This window comes from Paroedura picta, chromosome 10 (genome assembly GCF_049243985.1).
Source record: "Paroedura picta isolate Pp20150507F chromosome 10, Ppicta_v3.0, whole genome shotgun sequence".
Taxonomy (NCBI): Eukaryota; Metazoa; Chordata; class Lepidosauria; order Squamata; family Gekkonidae; genus Paroedura; species Paroedura picta.
Window position 1 is genome coordinate 53873588 of NC_135378.1, and position 26205 is coordinate 53899792.

Genomic DNA, 26205 nt, shown 5'->3' on the forward strand with positions numbered 1-26205 from the left:
TCTTGCCCCGCCCCCTTTTCTTTAGTGATCCTAGAGAGTACGGCCAAAGGTAACTGATTAAACAGTGCACGCTATGCATGTTAAAGGGATCCGGCAAGCTTAAAATAACCTAGTTCCTCACTTAATGGGTCAATGTAGTGTTAATAAAACAGAAAGGGACAACATGAGCCAAGGACACCCATTTACTAGTAAATGAAACTTTTATTTCAAGTGTTAATGGTAAAAAAAAGCTCAGCACAGCTGTTGTATTTAAAAAAGTGAAACTACATAAGTACTATTTTCCTAGCTCAGTAAGTACACACATGAACCCAATGTCCTTTAATGACATATTAGTTGAGAATTATACAGTACATCTTATGAAGACCCGTAAAATTAAAGAACTACTTTAAATTTTAGTGATTATAAGAAGTCAGCATTCACAGCTTTAATTTCTTTTTCCGTCCTCTTCCATCAGGAGTGCCATCCAGTTTACGTTTCTGTGCCTGAGGAAGGAAATAAGTTTAGCTTTACTTCTCAGAATGTACAGGCCAGGATCCAAACAGCCAATCAAATAGGAGTGACCCTGCTCCTCACCCAGAAATTACCATTGTGGGGGAGGGGGAATTCCAAGGTGGTTTGTGAAATGACATGCAGAAAAGAATAAGTTAAAGTTAAATTCAACAAGGCTAGCATAAAGGCTAAGCATAAACCCCGGACACTAGTCCAATCAAGTCTTTGATCATGGTTACTGATATCAAGTCATTGCTAAAGCAGCTTAAAATGGAACTGAGATGTAATTTAAGCAGATCAGCATGTGTTGCCTAGAGCAGTGGTCTCCAACCTTTTTGAGGCCGGGGACTGGAGGGGGGGGGAGAGGGAGGCCTGGGGACCGGGGGGGAGAGGGACACTCACCGGAGAGTGCAAATGCGCAAGCATGGAGCCGCTCTGCCTGTACGTTTGCGCCTGCGCCTGCCCCACCCCCTGCAGCACAGCTAGGCTTGAGCAGCAAGCGCCGAGGGCTCCACGGCCTGGTACTGGGCAGCTGCATAGGGGTTGGGGAACACTGGCCTAACGGAGTAGAAGGAAACTAATCTTATCTGCCAGTGGCCATTTTTCTAAACAATGCTCAAAGGCTGAATGATGAATTGGCCTTAAGAGCAGGGGTAGTCAACCTGTGGTCCTCCAAATGTCCATGGACTACAATTCCCATGAGCCCCTGTCAATGTTCACACATGCTGGCAGGGGCTCATGGTAATTGTAGTCCATGAACATCTGCAGGACCACAGGTTGACTACCCCTGCTTTAGAGTATAAATCAAAGTCATTTGCATTAACTGTTTAACAAAAATACTTCAACAGATTCACATTTCAGACATACTCACCAAAGATGGCTTTGGTCCACGCTTCTTCTTCTCTGCTTTCTCCTTTTCTTCCAGTTCCATGTTCTCTCTTTCAATTAAAGTGATTAAAGTATTGCATCTTCTCTGCAACTCCTGAGTTGTGGAAAGGCATTAGGTAAGAGACCACAACGTGCAATATATTACTTTATTTGTAATATATTTCCAGTTCTCCCTGCTCTACAGAAGTAGCCTTTCATTCCCTTCAGTGAGGCTTCAAGGCAAGTAGGTATGTATACAAAAAACAAAATTAGTAGCTAATGTTTCTTGGGTACCCATGCATAGCCAAGCTAGGACCATGTTTAGCTGCTATCACTGGATGAGGTTCCTGACATAAACATTGGTTCGTAACACCAGATGATCATTTCCTTTTTTGGCACTGAAAGCTATACTGACAATTGTGTGGGAAACTGACAAGAACTAGTAATGCAAGTATGGTCTTTTACAGACTGTTCGTGTTACAGACTTTTCTGAGTATCTTGTATGTTATATGCTGTGAAGAGGTTGTACATACACACAGAAACCCTCAGTTACAAGAACACATTTTTTCATCAAGTGAGATACTGCTCTCAAGGTGGAAATAGACTCTGGCATGTGAATACTAACGTTACTTTTAAAGCCAGCCATGGAAATTTCCTTTTGGAAAAACTTATAAAAGTTAAGTTTATAACTTTTATGACATTTGCAAGATGAACTGTCCTTTAGAACAGTGGTCCCCAACCTTTTTATCACCAGGGACCGGTGAACACTTGACAATTTTACTGAGGCCCATGGGGGGTAGTCTTATGACGAGGGATGTCGCCGCCACCACCTGAGCCCCTGCTCTGCTTTCTTTCCTGCCAGCGCCCCTGAATTCCCGCCGCCCGCTGGGGGGCGCTGCTAGCAGGAGCTGTGCAATGCCACACTGAGGGGGAGCCCCAGCCATGGGAGCTGCTGGAGAGCACCAAAGGTGAGCTGGTGGCAGAGTGGCAGGGCAGCCCCTGAGGCAGCAGCCGAAGAGGAAGAAAAGGCGAAGCCACAGACCAATTGATCCACGGATCGGACCGGGGGTTGGGGACCACTGCTTAAGAACATATACCAAAATTATTATTAGCATTAATTTTTTAACGAAAGCATTTCAACAGGTGAAATTCACAAGATAATCGAAATAGTCTAATGTACTACAAAATATGTAGACATAAATTAATACACACCATTGCAGTCCTGGACTTAAGAAACCAGTCAAATCTGAATTGGGGAGAATTACGGATACACTGCCTCAACTCATCATAAACATTTTCTTTATCAAATCCTAGTTTGTGAAGCATACAGATCAAAAAGCGATCTTCCTCTTCTGTATAATTTTTCCCTTTGTTAGTACCATATGATATTCTCAGCTGGTGAAAAGGTGCTTTGTATCTGCCAATCTAAGAAACAGAAGTGTTTAGGTCACACTTAGGCATAATCAGTTAACAGTAGCATAAGACATGGCATAGTAAACTGTCACATGATTTTACACTCTTATATTCCTCTAGCAACCTGAAGGGCCCTTACTAATAGGAAAATGACCTTTCTTTAAAAGAATGATTTTTCTTTCTAGCTCGAGAACAGACTATCAGTGTTTCACAAAAAAACAGTAGGAAGTTCTACCTATTTGACAGTTCCATGCTTTTAGAGACTCAAAAAACATGCTGAAGTTATTTTAGAAATATGTAAAATAGGGCAATACAAGGGACATGTAAGAGTGTTCGAATTATGAATATACCAAGGGTAAGCAAAGTAGCAAATACCTTTGTGTCAAGTGCTTTTTTAATACTAATCCTCCTCTGAATTCGAGCTTCACCTCTTTCAATCTGAGCCATAATCTTCTCAATGTCTTGGAGTTCATTACATCGCTCCCAAAATACAGCTGAAGAAAGTAATTTGTTAGCTTGCATCACCATTTACAAACATAAGCCAAGATTAATTTCATGGTAGCAAAAAAATTGCTCATTTGATTAACAACTTTTGTCAAGTCTTCTAAATTTTTTTTGTTAAATTGGCAGTAGTGGACATACCACTAAGTTGCAGGTGGCTTATGGTGACCCCAAAGGGTTTTCAAGGCAAGAGATATTCAGAGATGGTTTGCCACCACCTGACTCTGCATAGTCCAGAGCCACCCAGAGCCGAATGGAAGGTATAAAAATCTAAAATAAATAAAATAAAAATAAAATAGTGACTGATCCCCCATCCAAACACTAACTGGGGCCAACCCTGCTTAGTTTCTGAAAGCTGATGAATTCAGGCTAGCCTGGCCTACCCAGGTCATGGCTTTATGAGAATAGTGCCTGCTAATAAAGCATTGCTATAGTTCCACAGGTCAGTGAAGAACTAGAGTTGTTATTACTGGAAGCCTGACCTCTTGTGGCTAACCAAAGCTGCTGCATAAAAGGTTGAAGGAATTGGGGAACAGGATAAAATATAATGGAAGTCATTAACGGGGGTAAAAAGCCTCTTCCCTTTTAGATCTACAAATGGTACCTTGTGACTTTCTCTTCCCAGCTTACCAGAACCATGATTAGATGCCATAAATACTTTCAATGAGGAAGTCCTTACAACTCAGGCATGAGTTGAGAAAAGGACACTGAGGTAAGTGTCTGGAAATATTTACAAGATAGCACCATAGTTTCCTGGCTCTTCAGATGCACTTTCAATTTTTAAAACATGAAAAAATCCCAGAACTACTTGAGTATTATTGAGATGATTTAGAACTTTTGCAAAACAGCCTCACAAAGAACTATCTAGTTAGATCTCTCAACAGAAAGGTTGTGTTACCAGAATACTCAATGACTTCTTCTGGAGTCTTTCCTTCCACTTCCCGAGCTATGTTTTCAATGTCATCACGGCCCCATTTTTCATTGGCTTTGATGAACTGATTGAAGTCTCTCTTATTCCAATTAGTAAATCCCTTGAAAAGGAACAAAATAAGAAGTTTAAATACTGCCATGCTAGTTTCTGAGTCCTACATCATTTGACTTCCTTCAGAGTCTTTTGCACTTAAGATCAATAGTTTGGCACTAATGTGTTACTATTCTGAATTCTACAGAACAAAATTTGAATCCAATTGCACCTTTAAGACCAACAAAGTTTTATTTAAGGTGTGAGCTTTCATGTGCATGCACACTTCATCAGACAATGAAATATGAATCATCAGGGTATAGATGTAAGGGAACAGAAAGTGTGCATGCACATGAAAGCACACACCATGAATAAAAATCTTAAAGATGCCACTGGACTCAAATTTTGCTCTGCTACTTCAAGCCAACATGGCTACACACCTGAATCTATTCTGAATTATATTTAGGATTTCTAAGCTGCTGAAAGCAATTGATTTAATTGATCAGGATGCCATGCACAATAATATCAGTACAGTATTGTAACTAGAAATTCAGGAACTCATTCAACAGTCTAGTATTCATTAATTATAACAATCTGTTTTTCTCTTCAGATTCTCAGGTAGGACTTTCCTGCTTTCCCCCTAGGAACAGGTGACCAATCAGGTAGGCAATGAGTCCCAACTCATTCCACCATCCCTCTCTGGATTTATTTATGGTACAGATACAGATATTAATAGATGCATACCAAGCAATACTGAATTTACAAACCACCATCCTGGTTTCTACATAAACACACTACTACTACTACTACTACTACTACTACTACTACTACTTCATATAAGACAAACATCCAGGACAAGCAAATGAAATCACTAGAATTCATGAGTAGATCCATAAATGATAAAACCTGATCAAGATATGAACATTGTTATAATTAAAACCAAGCTTAAGGTATTTCTCTAAACGTCACTTAATTTACTAAGAAACAGTATGAAAGTATGGGCTAATGCAAAACAAACAAACCCATGATCTGAAATTCTATTTTTTCTGCATTATACAGAAAAAATACAAAGTGCACATTCAGACAGGGTTTGTCATAGATGGCTGACCATACCTGGGTTAACAGCTTCTCTTTCTCTTCTAACTCTTCTTCATTAAGGGGCTCAGCCTCATCAATTTTAAGTTGTTCTTCCTTTTGTGCCTGAGCTGCATTTGGCAAGTCAGGATTACGCGGAATCTAAAGAAATTCATATTGTATGACTGATAGTCTGACAAACATTTATCCAATATACCATATATATAGAAAAATAAAACAATGACTTACTACAAAGATTAACAAATATGTCTAATCTTAACACTGCACCAAAATTACCTTAATTTAATCTTAATGTTATGAAGAGAACATAAGATTGTGTTTCCATGCTTATTACCTTGTACCCAATAGTCTTCCTATAATAAAGAATTTCTTTTTCCAGTAGCTCAAACAAACGTGGGGGAAAGAATTGGAAATCCTGAACATTAGGCTGTTTTGGAGGTCGTGGTGCCTTTGGGGGGGTAAAAAGAAACATGTAATACTTGTATTTCAAACTTGGCATATTTCACATTAATTAGTCTATTTTAATATACCAGAACAAGACAGCAGCTAGAAAATATTTTAATTCTCTCAGGAAACTATGGAAGATAAATCTACTGACATGCAATCATAGCCAGAGAAGGCACATCATCTGAACATTACTCATTGGAAAACTCCTGTCTCACATCCGTTTACCTGGTACTTAACTTTACTTCAGACACCAGGCCAGAGTATTTCTCTTCACCCATACTTTTCACTGAAGGGTTCCATTTTTAGTGGCTATTTCTATGGTCTGCTTATAGCCAGAAAGTTGTTTTATGGATACCATTATACGCTAAATATAATTTCATGTTGTTGTTACACACTTGAAAAGCTCTTGGTTTGCTTTAATATAGGTAAATGTTGTTTGTTTTCATTATTTTAATCAGTGCCTTGTGAAGGGGGTCTTTGTAAGCTTGAACAATTATCTGGAGAAGGTGGCATATATGTTTTCTAAATAAATATTACTTGCACCCCACGGACTATTAAACACATTCCTACATTCCTTTAATTCCCCCTCTACTTCCACTTACACAAATGAGCGCTTTGCTAAAGCGGAAGATAACCTCTCCTAAATGCAGCCGGGTTTTATTGTTTCCACCAAAATTATTGTCAGATTTTAACGTGATTATAAAAGCTCACCTTTGGTGCTTTTGGTTCACTGACACGAAGAGCTTCCCTGAAATAAGCATCAACAGCATAATTTGCTTTTCTCTCGCGCTTCGGTGGTTCTATCCATTCTGTGAATGCCATCTGCAGCAGGCAATTTTATTGGAAAGCATAATTAACATCACAAATCGACAGTGCGATAATTCTACTGGTAATACAAAAATAAATCAATGGAAATACAATGTACCTTTTGTTTTTCTCTATAATCTTCCCCTTCAAAGTTATACACACTGGACTCTGTATCCACTGTAAAGTTTCTGAGTGAGCTTTCACCCATTTTTGAGAGCTTCTCATTCATTTCTGCAGTCTACAAATAGAGAAATTGTTTTCAATACAATCTACTCAGCAATTGTATGCTAAAAAATTAAGAAAATACTACATCTCATAATAATTGAAAATAATTACAAACTGGAGCTCACAAGTTTATATATTAACCACAGTCAGTTTGTGACTATAAACTGGGGCATAGATACTTTAAACATTCAGTGAATTCACTTTTTTGACCACAATGTTTTGATTCTGAAAAACAAAAACTGACATTTATACTGTTGTTTCCTAACACATGGTGACTCACCTTCTTAGCCCCTCTTTCTAAAATGCCATCGATATCTTCATCTGTAATTTCACTCTCCTTTGAAGCAAAGACATGGGTAGCTCCATGTCGAATCATCTGCAACATTTCATCTTTCCCTAATTTGTTTAGATTTTGATCCACTAGTCTTCCTGAAATAAAAATAGCCTGTTAGCAATAAGCCAAATAATTAATAGCAATAAAGTTTTAAGTTAAGCACTAAGCACAATTCTTTCTTATTCTACAACAATATTATTTGTGTTGCATTTATATACTGAAGCTTCGGCAGCTATATTGTCAATACTATTATTCCAAGTACCTGTTCTCCTAAGGCCATAAAATAGTAACTGGAATTTTCAAAAGAGAAATTGAAGAGCGTGTACTCTTAGAACTCTTTTCTTCTCAGGCTTTACTTATAATACTACTATATTTACTATATACTATTTATAATACTACTATAGGATAGTATACTAATATAGTATAGTATTTATGATACTTTTATTTTTCTTTGCTCTAATGATGCTACAAACAATTGATCAAACTGCATTTAAAACTCTGCACATGTTAGTTTTATTTACCTTGCTGAATAACTATGGAATCCAAACGGAGTTTCATTTCTGCTCTTTCTACTATTCTTTCTTCTACTGTGTTGTCTGTAATGAATCTGAATACTCTAACAGTTTTTGTCTGGCCAATTCTGTGTGCCCGATCCTACAGAAGAAAATATTCAATGTTATAGTAAAATATAAGTATTGGCATCTAATTAAAAAGTTTGCATTTCTCTAAGAATTTTAAGCAGCACAGAAAAACTGCCTGAACAAAACCTCTGCAGATCCAAATGTTTCTGCCATACAAACTAGGTTTTCTTGTTAGTTTAATTTAATTCAGGTTCTTGCCGGACAGGAAAATATACAGCTCACGACAAAAAACAGAAAATGAAGATGTGCCCTAAGCAGTGATCCCCAACCTTTTTATCACCAGGGACCGGTCAACACTTGACAATTTTACTGAGGCCCGGGAAGGGGGCTAGTCTACTCTCCTCTCGACCACTGCCCTGTCTGTTGCAAAGACATCTGTTTCTGACTCATTTTGCTCGCTTGTGGGTTCAATGTGCCTCACTATTTCTACAGCTGGGTTGAAGCGCGCTTTTTGCCTTTTGCCAAGGGATGTTTGCCACCGCCTGAGCCCCTGCTCCGCTTGTTTTCCCGTCAGCACCCCTAACTTCCCGCTGCCCACTGGGGGACGCTGCCAGCAGCAGCTGTGCAGTGCCAGGCCAAGGAGGAGCCCTAGCCATGGCAGCTGCTGGAGAGCACCCAAAGTGAGCCGGATGCAGAATGGCAGGGCAACCTCCGAGGCAGCAGCTGGGGAGGAGGACGAGGAGGAGCCGCGGCCCAGTACCGAATGATCCATGGACTGGTACTGGTCCCTGGCTCGAGGGTTGGGGACCGCTGCCCTAAAGACTCCAGAAAGAAATTTCCATCTGGCTTCTGCTTGACTCTAAGCCACTTTTATTTGAACCTTACCATAGCTTGAAGGTCTACTTGTGGATTCCAGTCCGAATCATACAGAATTACAACATCAGCTGTAGCTAGATTGATTCCTAGACCACCAGCACGTGTGCTCAGCATGAACACAAATTTGGAGCTGCCAGGCTCATTGTATGCATTAATAGATGCCTGTGTAAGATCAAGTCAGATATTAGTGGTCAGAAAATAAGTAATACTACTAACAATAAAAGCTGTGTTCTTCTAAACACATACTTGTCTTTCATCATGAGGTGTCTGCCCATCAAGGCGACAATATTCATAATTTCGCCACATGCAGTAATCTTCTAAAATATCCAGAACTCTAGTCATCTGGCTAAAAATGAGCACGCGTGAATCTGTTCAAGGTTTTCAAAAACAGAAAAGTTAATGGTTTGAAATCTGGAGAACCAACTGCTTTCCAGATTTTTAAAGAAAGGCTTCAAAAGTGAATTATTGATAGTACCTGCAGAGGTGTGATTAATGAATTCAAATTTTAAAACATACTGGATTTGATCCAATTAGTGACTTGTGCATAATTGGAGTCAACAGCACTTTTCCATTGAAACTTCTTCAAATTAATTAAGGTTTAACAGAATGGAGTCACAGGACCCAGCTCATTATAAAAATCCCTCTAAAATGGTTTCTAGAGTAGATTTTAAAAAATTCATATAGCTATAATAAAGTTAAATCAATTTGAACTCAAAAAGAAAAATACAATAAAATAAGAATAAATGGTATTTAATGAAATAAGAATTAGTTTATTGTTGAAAAGTTAATATACAAGCCAACTTTCCAACAACTAAAACCAACTACAAAGAAAAATAGGACACACTAAGACAGCTGGGGGGGTGGTGGTGGTAGGAAAACCTGTGTAGGGGGAAGCCATATATCTTTTCCAAGATATAAGCATTACCTTGCTCTTTCAGTTTTGGTAATAGTTTGTCCAAAACCACCATTTTGCCACTATTAGTAACCAAATGCATATCTGTTGTGTAAGGCGGGCCAGGCTCTGCTCCATCAAAAAGGTATGGATGATTGCAACATTTCCGTAACTGCATTAGAATGTTTAGCAGTCTCATTTTGTCCAATTTTCCAGCAGAGTTCAATATATCTATATCCTTCATTAAGATCCTTGTGTACCTGTATTAAAAGACAAGTCAACTGATGTTCATGCCACAAACACAATTTAAGTGCCTTTTATATACAAAGAGTGATTCTGTGCATCTATACTCTAATTCTAATTACTTACCATTCTCTCTGCATTTTGCTGAGACCAACATATATTTTAACTTCCTTTTTTGGAGGCAAGCTCTTCTCTACATCAGCTTTAATACGCCGTAAAAGAAACGGCCGAAGCACCTATCAATGACAAACAAACAGATTCCATATTATTCATAACTATGTGGCTTTACCTTTATTCAAGACTATAGGCTTTCCATGAAGAAGCTAAGCACAGGAATCCAAAGACCCAAACCACAATTCCACCTATGCACACTGCCTGCACAATTACGCGTTAGCCACCCTGAGACTGTGAGGGGAGAGATACAAATTAAATAATAAACTATTGACTATAACTTCACATTCTGCATTAAGTGTTGTTCAACAACTGAGGGTTAGAGGTGTGCAATTTCCCTCCCCCTTTTCGGTTCAGGTATACTGAACCTTTTTGTTAACGTTTCCTAATATGGTATTTGGATCTGGGATTTTAAGGAAATCCCAAATGTGTGTGTGTATGTATGTGTGGGGGAGATTGTACACCAGAAACTATGCCTGCAGAGAATAGTCTGCTCCCTGTGAGCACAGCTGATCCTGGGCTAACTTCTCACGTAGCCCAGTTTAAACTGGGTTGCAAGAGAAGCCAATGTCAAGCTGAAGCAGAGGGGAGCTCTCAACGCCCGCCATCCCATCTGAACCTCTGCTTATTTATCTTGCAGCAGGAAAAGCCAGCCAGGCCCAAGTCAAGCCAGCAAGGCCTGTCTTCTGCAGCCTCTTTAAACATTAAAGGGACTGCAGAAGCCAAACAGCTGAAAGGTGGCAGCGTCTGCTCATGCCTCTTGCTATTTTTGGATCTACTGGCGATTCCTGAATATATCTGGGATTTTCTCCCCATTTTTCATAATTTTTTCTAAGAAAACCTGGATACATTTGGGATATTTTTGCCTTGGGTAGATCTGAATGCACACCCCTACTGTGAGTAGTCTTCAGAAATCTGAATTAAAACAGCATGTGGCCTTTTATCTCAGCAATAAAAATATTGTTCCATTCTATAAGTTTGGCATATCAGCTGAAGAGTACAAATTATACAATTATCACTTCCAAAATAAACTCAAAATAAACTGAATGATGTAGGTTAGCAAAAGTAATAGAATAATAGTATGCGATAAAATATTCATTTCAAAAACTTACCATATGAAGACGTTCCACTAGTTTTTGGTCCCCCAGACAGTTGTTTGTATCAAACCATGAATCAAAGTCCTGTATTAAGTTTTAGAATGTTAATAAGTGCACTCAAATTTCAAAGTTTACCATTTCAGTGTCAGTGAAAACAACTGAACATAAGGCTCTCAGGAGTGGGGTTGTGGCAGAATTGAGAATTCTTTTTTGTACTTTAAACTTATTACATCTACAATTACTGTATTAATTTACAACTAGCACTGAAACACAAAATGCAATGGAAGAACACCCAAGTAATTAAAACAATTAAGATCAATGTCAGAAGGGGAATAAGTGATACAATTAAATGTATTGCTTCTATTGTAATAACTGCCATGATTAAATATCAGGAGTCTCAAAGCAGCTTACAATTGTCTTCCCCTTCCTCTCCACACAACAGACACCCTGTGAGGGAGGTGGGGCTAAGATAGCCCTGATATTACTGCTCAGTCAGAACAGCTTTATCAGTGCTGTGGCAAGCCCATGGTCACTCAACTGGCTGCATGTGGGGGTAGTGGGGAATGAAACCCAGTTTACCATATTAAAAGTCAGCACTCCTAACCACTACACCAAGCTGGTTCTATCATAACACAATGATTTCTCTATGCATTTTTACATCCTTATCCATGGTTCCTCTATATATCTGTGAAACAGCCTAGGGGGTGGAACGTGTCTGGCTGTCCAAATTAGAACAGGGCCAATAGGGCAAAGCTGGCTGCACCCTGGCTGGCCCTGTCCCTGCAGCTCCCACCCTCCTTCCCTGGGCTCTAGCCTCTTTGTTCTCAGACGCACCTCAGTGCCTGGAGCCAGCAACAGGTAAGGGGAAAGGGCCCTGGGCAAAGAGTCATGGTGGAGGGTCTGCTAACGAGAGCCTCCCGGCCTGCTAGGCTTGGCCTGCTAACGAGGGCCTCTTGGCCTGCTAGGCTGTGCCTGCTAATGAGGGCTTTCCGGCCTGCTAAGGAGCTCTGTCCTGGGCCTGCTAAAGAGCTGGCTAGCCCTCGTCCACCCAACTTGATATGGCCAACGTAAGCTGCCTGGCCAGGGAGGGGGCCCTTTCAAGGCCCGTTCTTAGGAATGGGCTTTGAAGCTAGTCCATAATAAAAGGAGTCACTATTGAACAAGAAACAGTATTAATTACTTGGATGAGAGCTGTCTGCATACAAGCATTCCCCATGACAGTGTTCCTACTGGATACAATCAAATTTCTGTTACATACATACATAGATCCTGATAAAATTGACAGATAGATTGTTGGGGAAAAATTTAATTTTTCCAAACAATTCCAGTATCAGACAAGAGTTACACTGGGTAAGCCCCATTTGCCCCAAATGTTGCCAATTTAATCATGACTGCATCTACAATCTGTAATTCATTTTTCTTGGCTATATTATTGTATAAATGTTAGTTGACAACTGTTTTGCACTATCTGCACAAAGCCGGACAGAAACTGGGATTATATATAAATAAACAGATATGAACATACATAGCTGAAATAAGGCAGTGGCCAAGGTTAACTGGATGGAAACCCAATAACAATTTCACAGCTGCTAAAGAAAATGGCTGAGAAATTTTGATTTGAAAGTGTGTTGATGACAAAGATTGCCTTTATACCTGAGCAGGTGCTGGGTTTCCTCTGATTCAAAAGGTTCTTGAACTGTGTTTGGAAAATATTGTTTATTGATATTTTAATGTTCAATACACGGAAAGTCTGAAGGCTTCTTAAGTCTTTAATGAAAATGTATACAAAGGGCTTCCATCTCAAAATGGAAGAGACTCCTTACTGCATTAACCTACATTTGCACGTACATTTGCACATCTTTAGCCTATCGTTTAGAGATCTGAATTTGTATCTGAATATTTGGTTGTGTATATGATTTTGTCACATAAAAATGGTGCTTATAGGTACATCTTCAGTCACTCTTATTCGATTTGTGAAGGTGTGCTTGTGAGATCAATGAACTTTAAGGAACCAAAAGAGTTCCGTATCTTACCTCAGATGAATTAAAGACATCCGGCAACAAAAAATTAAGAAGTGCCCAGAGTTCATGCAAGTTGTTTTGCAGCGGTGTTCCAGTTAACAGCAACCTGTTAGTAGTCTTGAATTCCCTTACAATTTCTGACAGCTGAGAAAATAACAGTTATTAACAGCTTAAAGAAACATGCTTTAATAAAATAAAAGTTTATGTTTACTGAATGTTTAAAATCACCTTTGATTTTTCATTTTTGATCCGGTGAGCTTCATCAATAACTAGGTATCTCCAGTTAAATTTTTTGAACACAGATTTCTCTTTAATGAGCATTTCATAGGATGTTACACAGACGTCCCATTCACCTGGCAGCAAAACATCTCGTACAAAGGCAGCCTATTAAAAAAAAATACTGTTAAACAATATTTACCTTTGCCACCCCAGCCCAAAGCAGAGGAGATTGGCCTCAGCCAGGGCCTTTTCAGCTCTGGCCCCAGCCTGGTGGAATGTGCTCCTGAGAGAGAATTGGGCCCTGTGAGACCTAAACCAGTTCCGCAGGGCCTGTAAGATGGAGCTACTCCATCCTTACAATTGGGGCCCAAAATAACAACCACCAATAAATGCTGACTTCACCACCATTGGGAAATATGTGTTCTTTTAGCTGCAGTTTTAGTTAGAAGCTGGATTCTTATGTGAATGCTGCTGAGCTCTCTATGCAGATTTGTGCCTCCATAATGCCAACATTATGTGTTCTACATAGCTGTCTTGAACTTGATACAGAAGCTTCTGTTATTACAGAATGCAACTGCTTGTTTATTGACAGATCATATAATCTCAATTTTATGCTTTATGCACTGATGGCCTCTTTGTTTCTGGGTCAAATTCAAAGTGCTGATGTCACCCTATGTCAATCCATGCTGATTGACCGTTTTCTGGTATAAGCTTGTGCACCAATCTAGATCTTCTAAGATTTCTGCTTTCCCTGCCCTAAATTCCATTAGATCTCCCAATCTGAGCATATTTCATCTCATCTGTGCCACTTTGCAACTTCTCCTCTGGGTTTGATACTAGTGAACTAGAGCGGTGGTCCCCAACCTTTTTCGAGCCAGGGACCGGGGGGGGAGAGGGAGGTGCGGCTGTACCTTCCCCCCGCAGCGTGCCACTTGCTACGCCGCAGGGGGGGAGGAAGGCACGAGTGCAGGAGCCCGCAACCTGGTACCGAGGGCTTCACGGCCCAGTACTGGTCCGCAGCCCGGGGCTTTGGAAACACTGAACTAGAGGCCCCTCAGCCGTCTCAGTCTTATTTTGAACCCCTTCAGTTTGCTCTATTTGTCCTCTTATCCCATGTCCCTCATGATTACTTAAAGCTGATGGTAAGGAGATTAGGAGCCCTCTTCAGATATTATCAACCTGCCGCTGACTTCAGGGACTTTCCCAGAGACTGAAGGAGGCAGTAGTGATGCCCTGACTGAAGAAATGAGCTAGATCCCAGTGACCCAGCCGGTTACCACCCAGTTTCACAACTGGCATTCCTGGGTAAAGTGATTGAATGGGTGGCGGTGGATAACAACTTCTCACAAATGCATTAATCAGATTTCTCAACAGCAGAGCAGGATCTAGTAAAATTCCTATTCACTGAATTTGTCAACTTAAGCACCATCAATCTAAAGGTTCAGAATCAACTTCTTGCCTGAATTCAGCTTTAGACCGTTAGTCCTTAGCTACTTGACCTCAGCATTCTAGGTACCAGCACAGAACAGAAACTGTCCTTGGGCAAAAGTTGCAGATCTGCAGAACCCCACAAGATAGATTTTACATGATTATTCTGAGTTGTCCACAATTTGGTGACCACCCAGATTAAAAGAACAAACTACAGACACTTCAGTGCATTACTTCGGTGGCCCAAAGTTCCTTTCATAAAACGGAAAGGTCTTGTTCTGTCAAAAGCAGAAGACAATCAAGCAACAATATCAGATTTCTATAGTTCTTTTCTATAGTTCACTGTATGTGGATAGCATCCACAAGATAATGCGGTCTCCATTTTTTTAAAGGCCTAAATTCAGAATGAAATAAATTAAGGGAACACGTGTCTACAATAAGATCCTGCAGATGTTCTGCCATCCATTTTTCAATCACTCTACCTAAAATTGACAAATTTGACTTGTAATAATTACACAGTTTCTCTGCCAACAAAGTATTACATAAAAATCAGAGGAACAACCTTTTCCAAAAGCTTGGGAAGCATCCCTCTTGAAATGAAACTTTATATAAGCCAAATAAACCTTCAAAAGATTTAACCAAACAGATCTATATTACAAACCCCAAGATCCTGCCAAAATTCTATCTACAAACATTTGACCAAGCAGAGCATTCAGCACTCCTACACTCAGGCTAGAAATCAGACCAGATCTGCAACTGCTCCACCTTCGAGCAAAGACAGAGAGCTATGCTGTGCTTTCTTGGGTGCAATCCTGGCACCCTCTAGCTGCTCTTGGGGAAGTTAAAAGGGAAAGCACTGCAGCCTTCCCCTTCCCAACATGGTTTTGGGAGAGGAAGGGATAGACAATCAAGATGCTTGCCTTCGCTGTGTGACAAGGCAATCCGTTGCAAGTCTGCCTTTTTAAAAAACTAAGAGCCATGCGGAGGGTGGGAGGGAAGTTGTTTGCAAGGAGCCCTGCCTTTTGTTCATGAAGCCTGGCCCTACTTTTTTTCATTCATTACAGGGGAAGAGAGGGAAGCACATGGACAGCACACATGTGGGTGGATTGGGGGGGGGGGGCATTACGGCAGCTTTTGTCCTGAAAACAAGGGAAGGTCCCTGCAAAGTGCAAGAAAGGGGGCCCAAATCCTCACCACTGCAGCCCAGGCAAGCCAATGGGAATGGAGCACTGGCTCATGGCCTCCTTTGTGAGCCAGCAACCAGGCAAGCTGTGTGTGAGAGCTACCTTTCTCACTGATGCACCTGAAGCTTGGTGAAGGAGGCAGACAGGCAGGCAAGCACAAAAGCAAGGGATGCCATCCCAGAGGAACCCGAGTGTTGGGTGAGGAGAGACAGAAGCCTGCCCTGGCCATGTTCCTGACACAGCAGAGTAGGCTACTGGACCATTTTTAGCACGGGAGGTTGGTGGTAACAGAGCATGATGTCACATCCATTTGGTGTGTCTTGTGGTGAATTGTGACTTCCGAGGGCACGTCAGGACTTGCTGACATAATTTCTGGGGTTTCTCACAGAACATTTCACGGTTTCTCAATGGTAAAAAGGTTGAGAAAGGCTGCCATAAGGGAAGAAGATGGATGGTGATCCCTGGTCCCAAGGAAGCATGTCTGGCCTCAACCAGGGCCAGTTTGACCTCTGTCCTGACCCCCACTTGGTGGAACGAGTTCCCAGAGGCAATCCAAGCCCTGACGGAGCTAGCACAGTTCCGTAGGGCTGGCATTTGGCTGGAGCCAGTGAACTGACAACATCTATTGGGCCCTCCAGAACTCTCTCCTATCAGTTATGCCCACAAGACACATTGTAGGGTAATTTCGATCTAACCAACCTGCTGGGCTATGGTCAGAATGTTAATAGTCCTGCCATCTTATGCATTTCTCCTAACTTACTAGTTTAGTTAATTAAAATCCAGTTGAAGAATTTAGAGAACACTGGCATTTTTACATGGACTATGTAATCGGACAGATCATTTCAGTGTACCCCAGTTAAGATGTAAAATTGAAGACAAAAGGTAGCAATGGTCAAAATTCTACTAACTGGTGCATATTGTTATTCTTGTTTTCCTATATGTTTTCTTATTGTTTCTCAACACCAATAAAATCATTTTAAAAAATGTTAATAGTTAAATAGTAAATAATTAAATGGTCAACATTGTTGTTGATATTGATGCGATTACTGAGTTTACCTTGTATCTGTCATACTGGATTTCATGGTGGTATAAAAATGTAAGAAATAAATTAATAAGTAAATGAACATCTGGGCATTAAGTATGCAGTGAGGTGACCATGCCAGGTACATTATTATATCAAGCTACTTTGCCAGACTGCTAGTCAAATGCGTGGTACAAAGAAGATGCAGAGTCTTAACTCATTAATGCTGGAACACAATGCTGGCTCCAATGAAATTCTAAGCTTATCCCTATAAAGCAACTCCAGTATGGATACTGTAAGTCTGCTAATGCAATTAACCCTAACAATAAACCTGAGATCGTCTTTACTACCTCAATCAGCCTGACAGTAAACTAGCAGAAGCTCCAAACCATCCCTAGCATCCCACACAACATGAAGAACATCCAAACTAGAAAGTGTCTTCAATAGTAATGCATAAAACCTCCAAGAGAGCCATATAATAGGCCCACCATATATTCCAACATTGTAAAGCTACAAAAATTTACAGTTTCATCTAGTCAGGTTTCAGTCATAAAAAACAGATTCATCCTTCCTCAAGCACTAGACCAGCATACAAGAGATTATTTCTATCTGATCTGACATTACACAAGAGCAAGTTCAAAGCAGAGATTTAAATCCTTTGATCAGAGATGGAAACTAGATAATTTACAAACTGACATATCTCCCAATATTTATAACCCCATCTCTGTATCACTTTAAAGCAAGACAACATCAACTGACCTACTGGAACAGACAGCATCCAGGCCTCAATACTACCACGCAAGAGACTCCTTCCCCAATGCACCTTTCTCAAAACCACACAATCCAAGCCAGATTACATAATTAGGTATCACAATTTGCCAATACCAAGCTCCATGTCAGAAAGGTATGCTGGTGGGCAGCACCTCAGTAAAGAGCACACAGAACTCCTCAACGAAAATATGCTTCTGCTTGTCTGATTGCCCACTCCTATTTATTAACAAACAAACAAACCCTTTTCAACTTATTCAAGGCTGCAGAAACTTTTAAAGGCTTAAAATACATTTAGTATATTTACAAAAACTAGAGATTCAACACCAGTCTTATATAGAAAAAATCATGTCTCCTGAGAAAAAAGGGAGAACTGAAGATGTAAAGATATCTTATGCAGACAAGCAATAAAGGTTCTTTGGATATTTTCCCTTATGGAAGCTTATGTATAGTTAATTAACTGATTAAAATGCATATAATTAACTAAGATACCTCCATTACGTTAACAGTATTAACAAAACAAAAAATACTGGGGAATTCGATACTCACTCGCTGGTCTTTATCACCTATCAAACAAACTGCCCGAAGAGTTGGTACCCATCTCTTGAATTCATTCATCCAATTATGCAAAGTCGATTTAGGAACCAGTACCATGTGAGGACCAGGAATGTTTCTGTAGTGTTTCATGTACCCAAGAAGGGAAATTGTTTGCAGTGTCTTTCCTAGACCCTTTTAACAAAATAAAAACAAAGTTAATTTTAGAAGCGTCTAGAAAATTAAATAGAAAGCATCAAAATAAATTATTTGCACAACTATATATATATTAAATATACAGAGATTATAGGATAAGAAAATCAACTGGCATAATTCTCATGTCATTTACAGTAGCATCTAAAAGCCAATTTCCATATTAACTAGCAATCGTTCACAATGGGACCACATGTGACACAGTTGTGGTCTGACAAAAATGGAAGAGAAAGTATCATGAATGCCTGGAATATACTCAGGCAAAGGTATGTGTCAAACACCAGGTCTATGACAGCATACATGCTATGTATGCATTCATGAGATATCGCTACTTCTCTTAATGGAAAGGACATGAATCAGTCGAGTCATTGTCCTGAGGAAATGAGGAAGGGTTGTCTGTTATTTCATCCAAGTCACGGCCTTCCAAGAGGAAAGTACAATGATATATAATTCAGCACCCAGGAGCTTTTCGTTGTACCATCTCAGCAAATATTTCTGAATGTGAAATTCTCTTAAACAGAAAAGATGGAATTGAAAGTATTCTCAGTTCCACAAAACAAAATGGCTACTCCACAGTTGATTATCTCGAGGCAGATCAGCACATTAAAATCATTCTGTTATAAAAAAAAAAAAAAACATTACCACTGCTACTATTATTGCAAATTGTTACTAGGGGTGGGCTTGAATCTTTAAAAAGGACAGTTTGGGACAGCCCTAGAAGCCCAGGAAAAAGGGGGATGGTCCAGGAAAGGACTTCCTTTCCCCCTCTCTTCTGGCCCCAACAGGCCACAGCTGGAAGAAAGGGAGCAAGGATCTCCCTAAGAAGGCTAAATGGCTTAATCCAACCATTTAAACCTAACAGCTGAGCAGCAGAGCCCACATCACTGAGCTATTAGGTATCAATGGCTAACCCCACACAGCCAAGGTGGCCAAAAGTATGGCAAACATTTTGGGAAGGCGCCTTCCCCGAACATTGGTTCCTGACCTCCAAACCGGCCAAAGTTTGGCCCATATTCTGGCTCATGAGCCAGTTTTTGCCCATCCCTTACTGTTACTACACAACTAGTGCTATCCAGCACTGGACTCTGATTTTATTGTGCTACTTCAGACCAACACAGCTACCCATTTGAATCTAGAGCTATCCAGTGTTAGATTTCAGCTATGTCATGCACAATTAAATATGCAACAATTAATATGATTTCAAAATTTTACTGAAGACTGGCATGTCACATACCATTTCATCTGCTAGTATACCATTGATGCCATTTTCATACAAAGAAATGAGCCAGTTCAACCCCCGAACCTGATAATCACGTAGTTTCCCCCATTTTACATCTGCAACAAAAATGGGAGATATGTTATAAAACATATTTTGAAGACATCACATACATAGGCATTATTCATCCAACAACACTGAGCCAAGGTACAGAAAGATATCAGCTGTATTTGGAAATAATTTATTATCTCTAATTTTTTGAACTAATCACAGCAAAGATCCCAGGGCAGGAGAAGGAATCCTATAGGGCCAAACAAAATGGCCAACTTGTCAAGTGAGATAAGGAGAAGGGAATATGACTGAAGGAAAGTGCTGAAAAAAGAAGGCAAACAGGCAAAGACTTCTTTACAATAGGCTTTCAGGTTTAACATTTTCTTCTTCTTCTGGGCAACTGCAGTGTTCTTTATAACAGATGTTTTGTGGTTTTAATGTTTTTTGATTCTATGTCACTGTAAAATTTCTTTAGGACTTGCTCAAACTTAAATTTATAACTATAGAATCGTAAGAGTTGGAAGGGACCTCAGGGACATCTAGTCCAACTCCCTACACAATGCAAGAACTCACAACTCAGCCATGGTGACCCCAATTTCATGGCCAAGCAATCCCCTCCACCATCAAAAATCTCCAGAATGTGGCCTGGAGGACACTGACCTACCATCCCATAGTGACTATTAACATTTCCCTGAGAATGGAAGGAAGGGTCACAAGAGACAAATACTGGCACATCCCTTCCTGCCCTCCCACTCACAATCTTCCTAAGTTCATAAAATCAGCATTTCTGTCAGATGACTATCTATAGATTTTGTTTTAAGAGAAAATACATACATGATGGTGATTCTTCAAATCGGGTGCATACATTAGTTGTCTTTGAGCTTTCTGTCAACAGCTCCTCATCTTCCTCCTGTTCAGTCCTCCGATGCCGGTAGCTAAAAACAGTATTAGTGGAGATGAAGAAGCTACAGTGTTTTCCACATACACCAAAATATTAATGTCCTTCATAAACAAATGTCTTAATTAAAAAAAAAACAAATGTAAACTTATCTAAACACTTGCAACCTTAAGAGTTGTTTTTATACCCTGCTTTTCACTACTCAAAGGAGTTTCAAAACTGCTTGCAATCGCCTTCCCTTCCTCTCCCCACAACACACACACTGTGAAGTAGAAAGGACTGATAGTTCTAACTGAACTGTTCTGCAAAAACAGGTCTAACAGAACCAGCTGGTCACCCAGCTGGTTGCATGTGGAGGAGTGGGTAATCAAACCTGGTGCCGCTCTTAACTGCTGCATCAAGCTGGCTCTCTTTAATAATAAAGTAGCGGTCCGCCTCCGGGGGTGGGGGAGAGCTGCTGGCCCGGGTGCTGCACATGTGTGTTTTCACCAGCAGGTGGCACTAACGCACATGCGCAGAGTAGCCGTGCATGCGCGTTTTTGCCAGCAGGGGCACTAACATGCATGTGTGGCAGCTCCGCGCATGCGCGTTTGTGTCTGCTGGCGTGCCGGGGGCCACGCCTGCCTCTCCCCCCCCAGCAAGAAGCTAGCTGGGCCGCTTGGGGCCTGGCAAGCTTCTCGCTGCAGGGGGGGGGGGGTGAGGCAGGCTGGCGGCCTGGTACCGAGGACCAGGGGTTGACGACCCCTGTAATAAAGCACAAATAAAGCATCACAATATTAAAACAATTTTCCCAAATTAAAATCTCTCAAGTTTCCATCAAGTTTTTCACACATGCGCACGGACACATTTTGCATAACTGGTTCCCTGTATCAGACCTGATCTCTGTTATGGACTTTCCTTCTTAAAATTTATGTAATTTATTCAAGTCATACAATATCGCTTACACATGCAGAAACAAAAGCATTTATGCAAATAACTATTTTAGGCTGCTACTTATCTGCAAATAGGGGCATAACACCTCTTCATGATAACCAGTGTAGCAGATAATACTCACTCTCCAGCTGATAGCAGATTTTGTTTTTCATCCTTCTTTATTCGTGGCCGGCCTGGTTTCATTTTCAAGGGAGAAGTTGGAGTCTTTTGTGCAGCAGGCTGAATAAAATGAGCAAACAATTCTGTTTGCTTCAATAGATACTCAAATCTGTTTGCTCGATCTGTTTGCTGCAATAAAAATATGCCAGAGGTAGACATATCACAATTCAGATGCTAGAAGTCTGTTAGCATTCATTATTTCAGAGTCAAATGAATCTGGCCATACCAAAGAAAAGCACAGTCCTAGTTCAGGCCAACTTAAGCTAAATGTGAAAATACACTCAACATTCAACCTTTGTTTAAAGCATTTCATTTTGGTACCAACTCAGGAGTCTAGATTTTCCCTGGCATCTATCATGTATCTATTGCTTTCAAAATAATCAAGTTGAACAACTCCTTATCCATATCTCATTTTTACAAGTAAAAGACAGAAATTATCCACGGAAAGAATTGGGGAAATGGAAAGCCTTCACAAACTCCAAGGCAGAAATTAACACGTTAAGTTCCAATGTGCATCATATATTCTGAAAGCCAAGTGTGGCCCCATCTGCAAATACTTAAATCTATGGATTAGATCTATTTAGACAGAAGGAAGATTTTTCTGCAAACCTGGAGGACCCCCCCCCCCCAAGACTTGCAGAAAAATGTGAACACTTTTTTAAATAGAAGGGGAGCTTAACCTCCCCCCCCCACCACCACCACCAAAGAAAAAAAGAAGAGTGTTTATATATAACATGTCTTGGATAACGTGAAAGCGTCTACTCTTCTCCCCATATGCAGATGTAGGGATGAAATAGTTCCTGCTTGATGAAGGCAAGCAGAGAAAGGAGACCGCAAGAGACTCCCACTGCCATCATCATTCCCCCCAGAGCAGGACAGAGGGGGAAATGCTGAGTGCAGGGAAGCCTTGAGGATGACTGTCACAGCAGGCAGAATAGCAGGGCAGGAAGCAACCATTCAGAGAACCATAGGGCAGGGAAAGAACTGCCTTCAATGTCACAACTGTGCACACTATTTCTCCTGCATGAAAACAACCTCCAGTATGAGATAGGCACCAGTCCCTCCTTTCCCACAGCAGCAGCAGCCAGAGAGAGGTGCTTCTCAGCCATCCCCTTGCATGTTCAACATTCTGAACAGCTACAGAGGATTGGGGGTGAGGTAAGTAGACAGTGTCAAGGATGGGGGTGGGAGAGGGAAGTAAATAGAACACCAAGGACAGGGCTGGCCAGACAGGCAAAGCAGCAGGGAAGAGGATGGGAGGGTAGAGCAGCGAGAGGTAGGTGGGCAGAATGGCAAGGAGAAAAGGCAGGGGCCATAGAGGCAGGGTTCAGTGTAGGGTGCGGGAGAGACGTTGGAGGAAAGGGCCAGATGTTGTCAGAAGGATTATGGTTTGAATAGAAAAAGAAATGCAGTATACCAGAAAAGCAGGAGGCTCAATGATCCAATAATGAAAAGAAGAGCTCAGAATCATCAAAGCTGTATTATGAAACATGATTCAGAACCCAAATGTATAAATCAGATTTCAATTATATTGGAAACGTCGTGTTTAAGAACATTTAAGAACATAACACCCACATTTGGGCCTCCCTGCCCAAAACATCGGTCAGTCTTTCACCACACTTGGCTCCTCAAAAATCTTTCAGCATTTCAGCACTTCCAAAGCCTTCTGGCCTTAACTGGAAAATATGATGCATGCCAAACAGGACCACTACAATTACTAGCAGTTGCCCATGTGCCAGTTCAGATTCCAAAACTGTCCATTTCTTCCTTCAATGGGTGTCTAAGATGGCTGCTAGCCAGGACATAGCAAGGCCAGGCTGTGGCAGCACTTTATGGAAAGAACAGTTATTTTTGCCTTCTCCTTCTGGCTCCATTCCTATCATGCCTGAGTAAGGTATATGGTGGAGCAAAGAATGGGGACGCGCAAGGAATGAGGGAGGATGAGACAGGAACTAGGAGGGCAGAAGACAGACAGGACAGATGATGGTGACCATTTCCTACAATGGTATTTGCATCACCAATATAAACAATTTTAGGGGGGGGGAATCCTCAGATAATCACAAGATCAACTTTTCACCAACTTTCTAAACTTCTAAGCCACTGTTCTCTGGTGAAAAAATACAAACCATTTTTTCTTCATATGTAGGATCTGGTTCCTGGTTTTCTTTTTGTTTTCCTGATGATTCATCAAGCATTTCCTAAATAAGAAAAAATAATTAAAAGATAACTTCATGGGAAAATAAGAACAGTAGGCGTCTAAATGTGTAGTGAAATAACTTTTGTAGCTTCACAACATTTTAAACCAGGTAAACTTGCAACAAACAAGTTTTTCTAACATGGCAATGTGAAACCATTTTGTCTTAGGGGTAAGGTGGAAAAATCTTATTTTTGATCTACTTGATTCTGTACTGATCTATTCTTGATTTTAAAAACAGTGCTATAAAAGACATAGCACTATTATCCATGTATCTTTTGGATCTTTTAATCTTTCAGCAACAGAATAAAGTTGCATATACGTAAGTTTCATTCTTTAGAATACTACAGCAACATAGTGAAGTACTGGAAAAGAGCAAGAGTCCAGTAGCAAAGATTAACAATTTGTAGAGGGTAGGAGCTTTCATAAATGACTGTTCACTTCTTCAGATATCCTCAGATATTCTTCTTTCTTCAGATACCTGAAGAAGTGAGCAGTGACTTGTGAAAGTTCATACCCTGTCACAAATTGTTAGTCTTTAAGTTCCTACTGGACTCTTTCTCTTCTCAACTGCTACAGACAGACAAACTTGGCTATCAATCTTGATATAGGGAAGTATAAAATGAAAAAAAGTTAACGAAGAGGTTCTATACAAATCACATTTCATGGGCAGCATTAGACTAGTGATCTAATAATATATGTGCTACACTTTTTCTAGACAATGAAAATTGGAGGGGCAGAGGAGGAGAAAGGGAAGGAGACTGAAGAACTATAGAAAACAAGCAAACAAAAATATATCAGGTGGTAAAGAAGAGTCAAACCAAACCACTTCAGAAACTGTCTTAAATGTTAAAGAACAAATATACACAAGAAATAAGTGGTTTGCAAAATCCTTGATTTCCACAACTACCTATTGTTTCTACCACAACAATTATAAATTCACAGGCAAAGGAAAGACCTCCCCAACATTAATGTCAACCCATCTCATCACAACCACAGAGTTAACTCCATCCTTAGATACTTGCTTCCACAGTATAGCAATTTAACAGTCCGGTATATGTGTGTGTGGGGGCGGATTGCAACTTCAACAAAGTCCCAGGCCTGAATCATAATTTACATTCAATGTAATTTGCCATTCAGGGATTGTACCAAAATTCATGCGGTGGCATGAAAGACACTGCCTTCTACAATAAGAGGAAGAAGCAGCAAGCCAATCAGCTCCTTGCAATCCGCCAGTGTTAGGACTTGTTAGAAAAAGCTTCTGCGTGGTGTTGTTGCTGCCACACACGAACTTTGGGGGGGGGGGGCTTAGATCTCCAGGGGCTCCCGATATTACACTGAAGCGCCTTCCGACGACTGGAAGGGAAGGCCCCGCGGCCAGCGGGGATGCCTGGAAGGGAGGCAGCCCCATCACGCCGCAATCAAGCCCTGCGCCCTGGAGGCGCATTACGCGGCACCGTATTTCCGGGCACCACGCGCCGCACAGACACGCACCCCCCCCCCCCCGTTTCGGAGAACTCGGCTTGGAGGAAAGCGTGGGTGAGGGGCTCTCCCGGCGGGGCGCTTCGGCCCCGCGCCCTCGTCTCTCGCCTGGGCTCCTGGAGGGGCCGAGCGGCTCCCTGCCCAGAGCGAGAAGAGGGGGCGCCGCGCACTCCCAAGGCGCGCTTCTCGGGCAGCAGCCGGAGGCGCTTCGGAGGCAGGGAGGGGGCGCCCGCCGCTATTGTCTCAGCCCCATGCGGCTCGGCGTTCGGGAGCCCGACGCGCCGCCGGCCGCCAAACCGCCCTCGGGAGCCTGCCCGGGGCACTCAGAGCCCCCTCCGGAGACGCCGCCCCGGTCCTTCGCCACCCCCGGAGCCGGCCGGCCGGCCAGCCAGCGAGCGAGCCGCGCGCGGAGCAGCCTCGGGCAGGAGCCGGGGACGGCCAAGAGCCGCGCCGCCCCGCTTTCCCCGCGCGGCTACCTCGGCGGCGGCGGCGGCGGCGGTATCGGCTGCTCCTCCGTCGCCTCCTCCTGCGGGCGCCCCCTCAGTGACGGCCGGGGCAGGCTCCGCAGCGTCCGCGCCGGCGGCCGAACCCGCGGCAGGGAGGGAGCCCCCGTTCTCCGTCTCCGCCGACATCGCTGCGCCGCGCAGACGGCAACGGCCGCGTCGAGAGCGGCGGGCGAAGGGAACTCCTCGCCGGCCGCTTTCCTTTCTTCCTCTTCTTCTTCTTCTCCGCTTCTTTCAGGGCCCCCTTGCCGCTGCCGCCCCGGCTTTCTCAGCGCGATCCCACCAACCAGGAACCGAGCCGGCTCTCGACTCTCGCGAGACCTTGCCGCGCGCTCGGCTGGACGGGCGGGGCGAGGGGAGCCAGATGGCGCGGGGGAGGCGG

General features: G+C 41.8%; 1 protein-coding gene across 1 annotated transcript; it reads right to left on the reverse strand.

The window, feature by feature from the left end:
• Positions 1-181: 181 nt before the first annotated feature.
• Positions 182-26136, reverse strand: SMARCA5 (SNF2 related chromatin remodeling ATPase 5). The gene is made up of 24 exons (XM_077300202.1): positions 25797-26136; positions 23771-23842; positions 21607-21773; positions 20489-20589; positions 19622-19722; positions 18190-18369; positions 13249-13404; positions 13033-13164; positions 11015-11083; positions 9858-9967; positions 9522-9748; positions 8843-8964; positions 8606-8758; positions 7661-7793; positions 7086-7234; positions 6699-6818; positions 6485-6595; positions 5661-5774; positions 5345-5467; positions 4169-4301; positions 3145-3263; positions 2569-2781; positions 1361-1471; positions 182-482 (listed from the first exon to the last, which is right to left on the reverse strand). The coding sequence occupies exons 1-24, from the start codon at positions 25950-25952 to the stop codon at positions 417-419; spliced, it is 3138 nt and encodes a 1045-aa protein (XP_077156317.1). The 5' UTR covers positions 25953-26136; the 3' UTR covers positions 182-416.
• Between the last annotated feature and the right edge of the window lie 69 nt (positions 26137-26205).

Excerpts from the sequence above, each read along its gene's own strand:
- SMARCA5 (XM_077300202.1), bottom strand. The coding sequence starts at position 25,952 with ATGTCGGCGGAGACGGAGAACGGGGGCTCCCTCCCTGCCGCGGGTTCG. Across the intron at positions 9,749-9,857 it reads AGCAAAATGCAGAGAGAATG|GTACACAAGGATCTTAATGA; the intron begins GTAAGTAATTAG and ends CTTTTAATACAG. Across the intron at positions 2,782-3,144 it reads AAAAAGCACTTGACACAAAG|ATTGGCAGATACAAAGCACC; the intron begins GTATTTGCTACT and ends TCTGTTTCTTAG.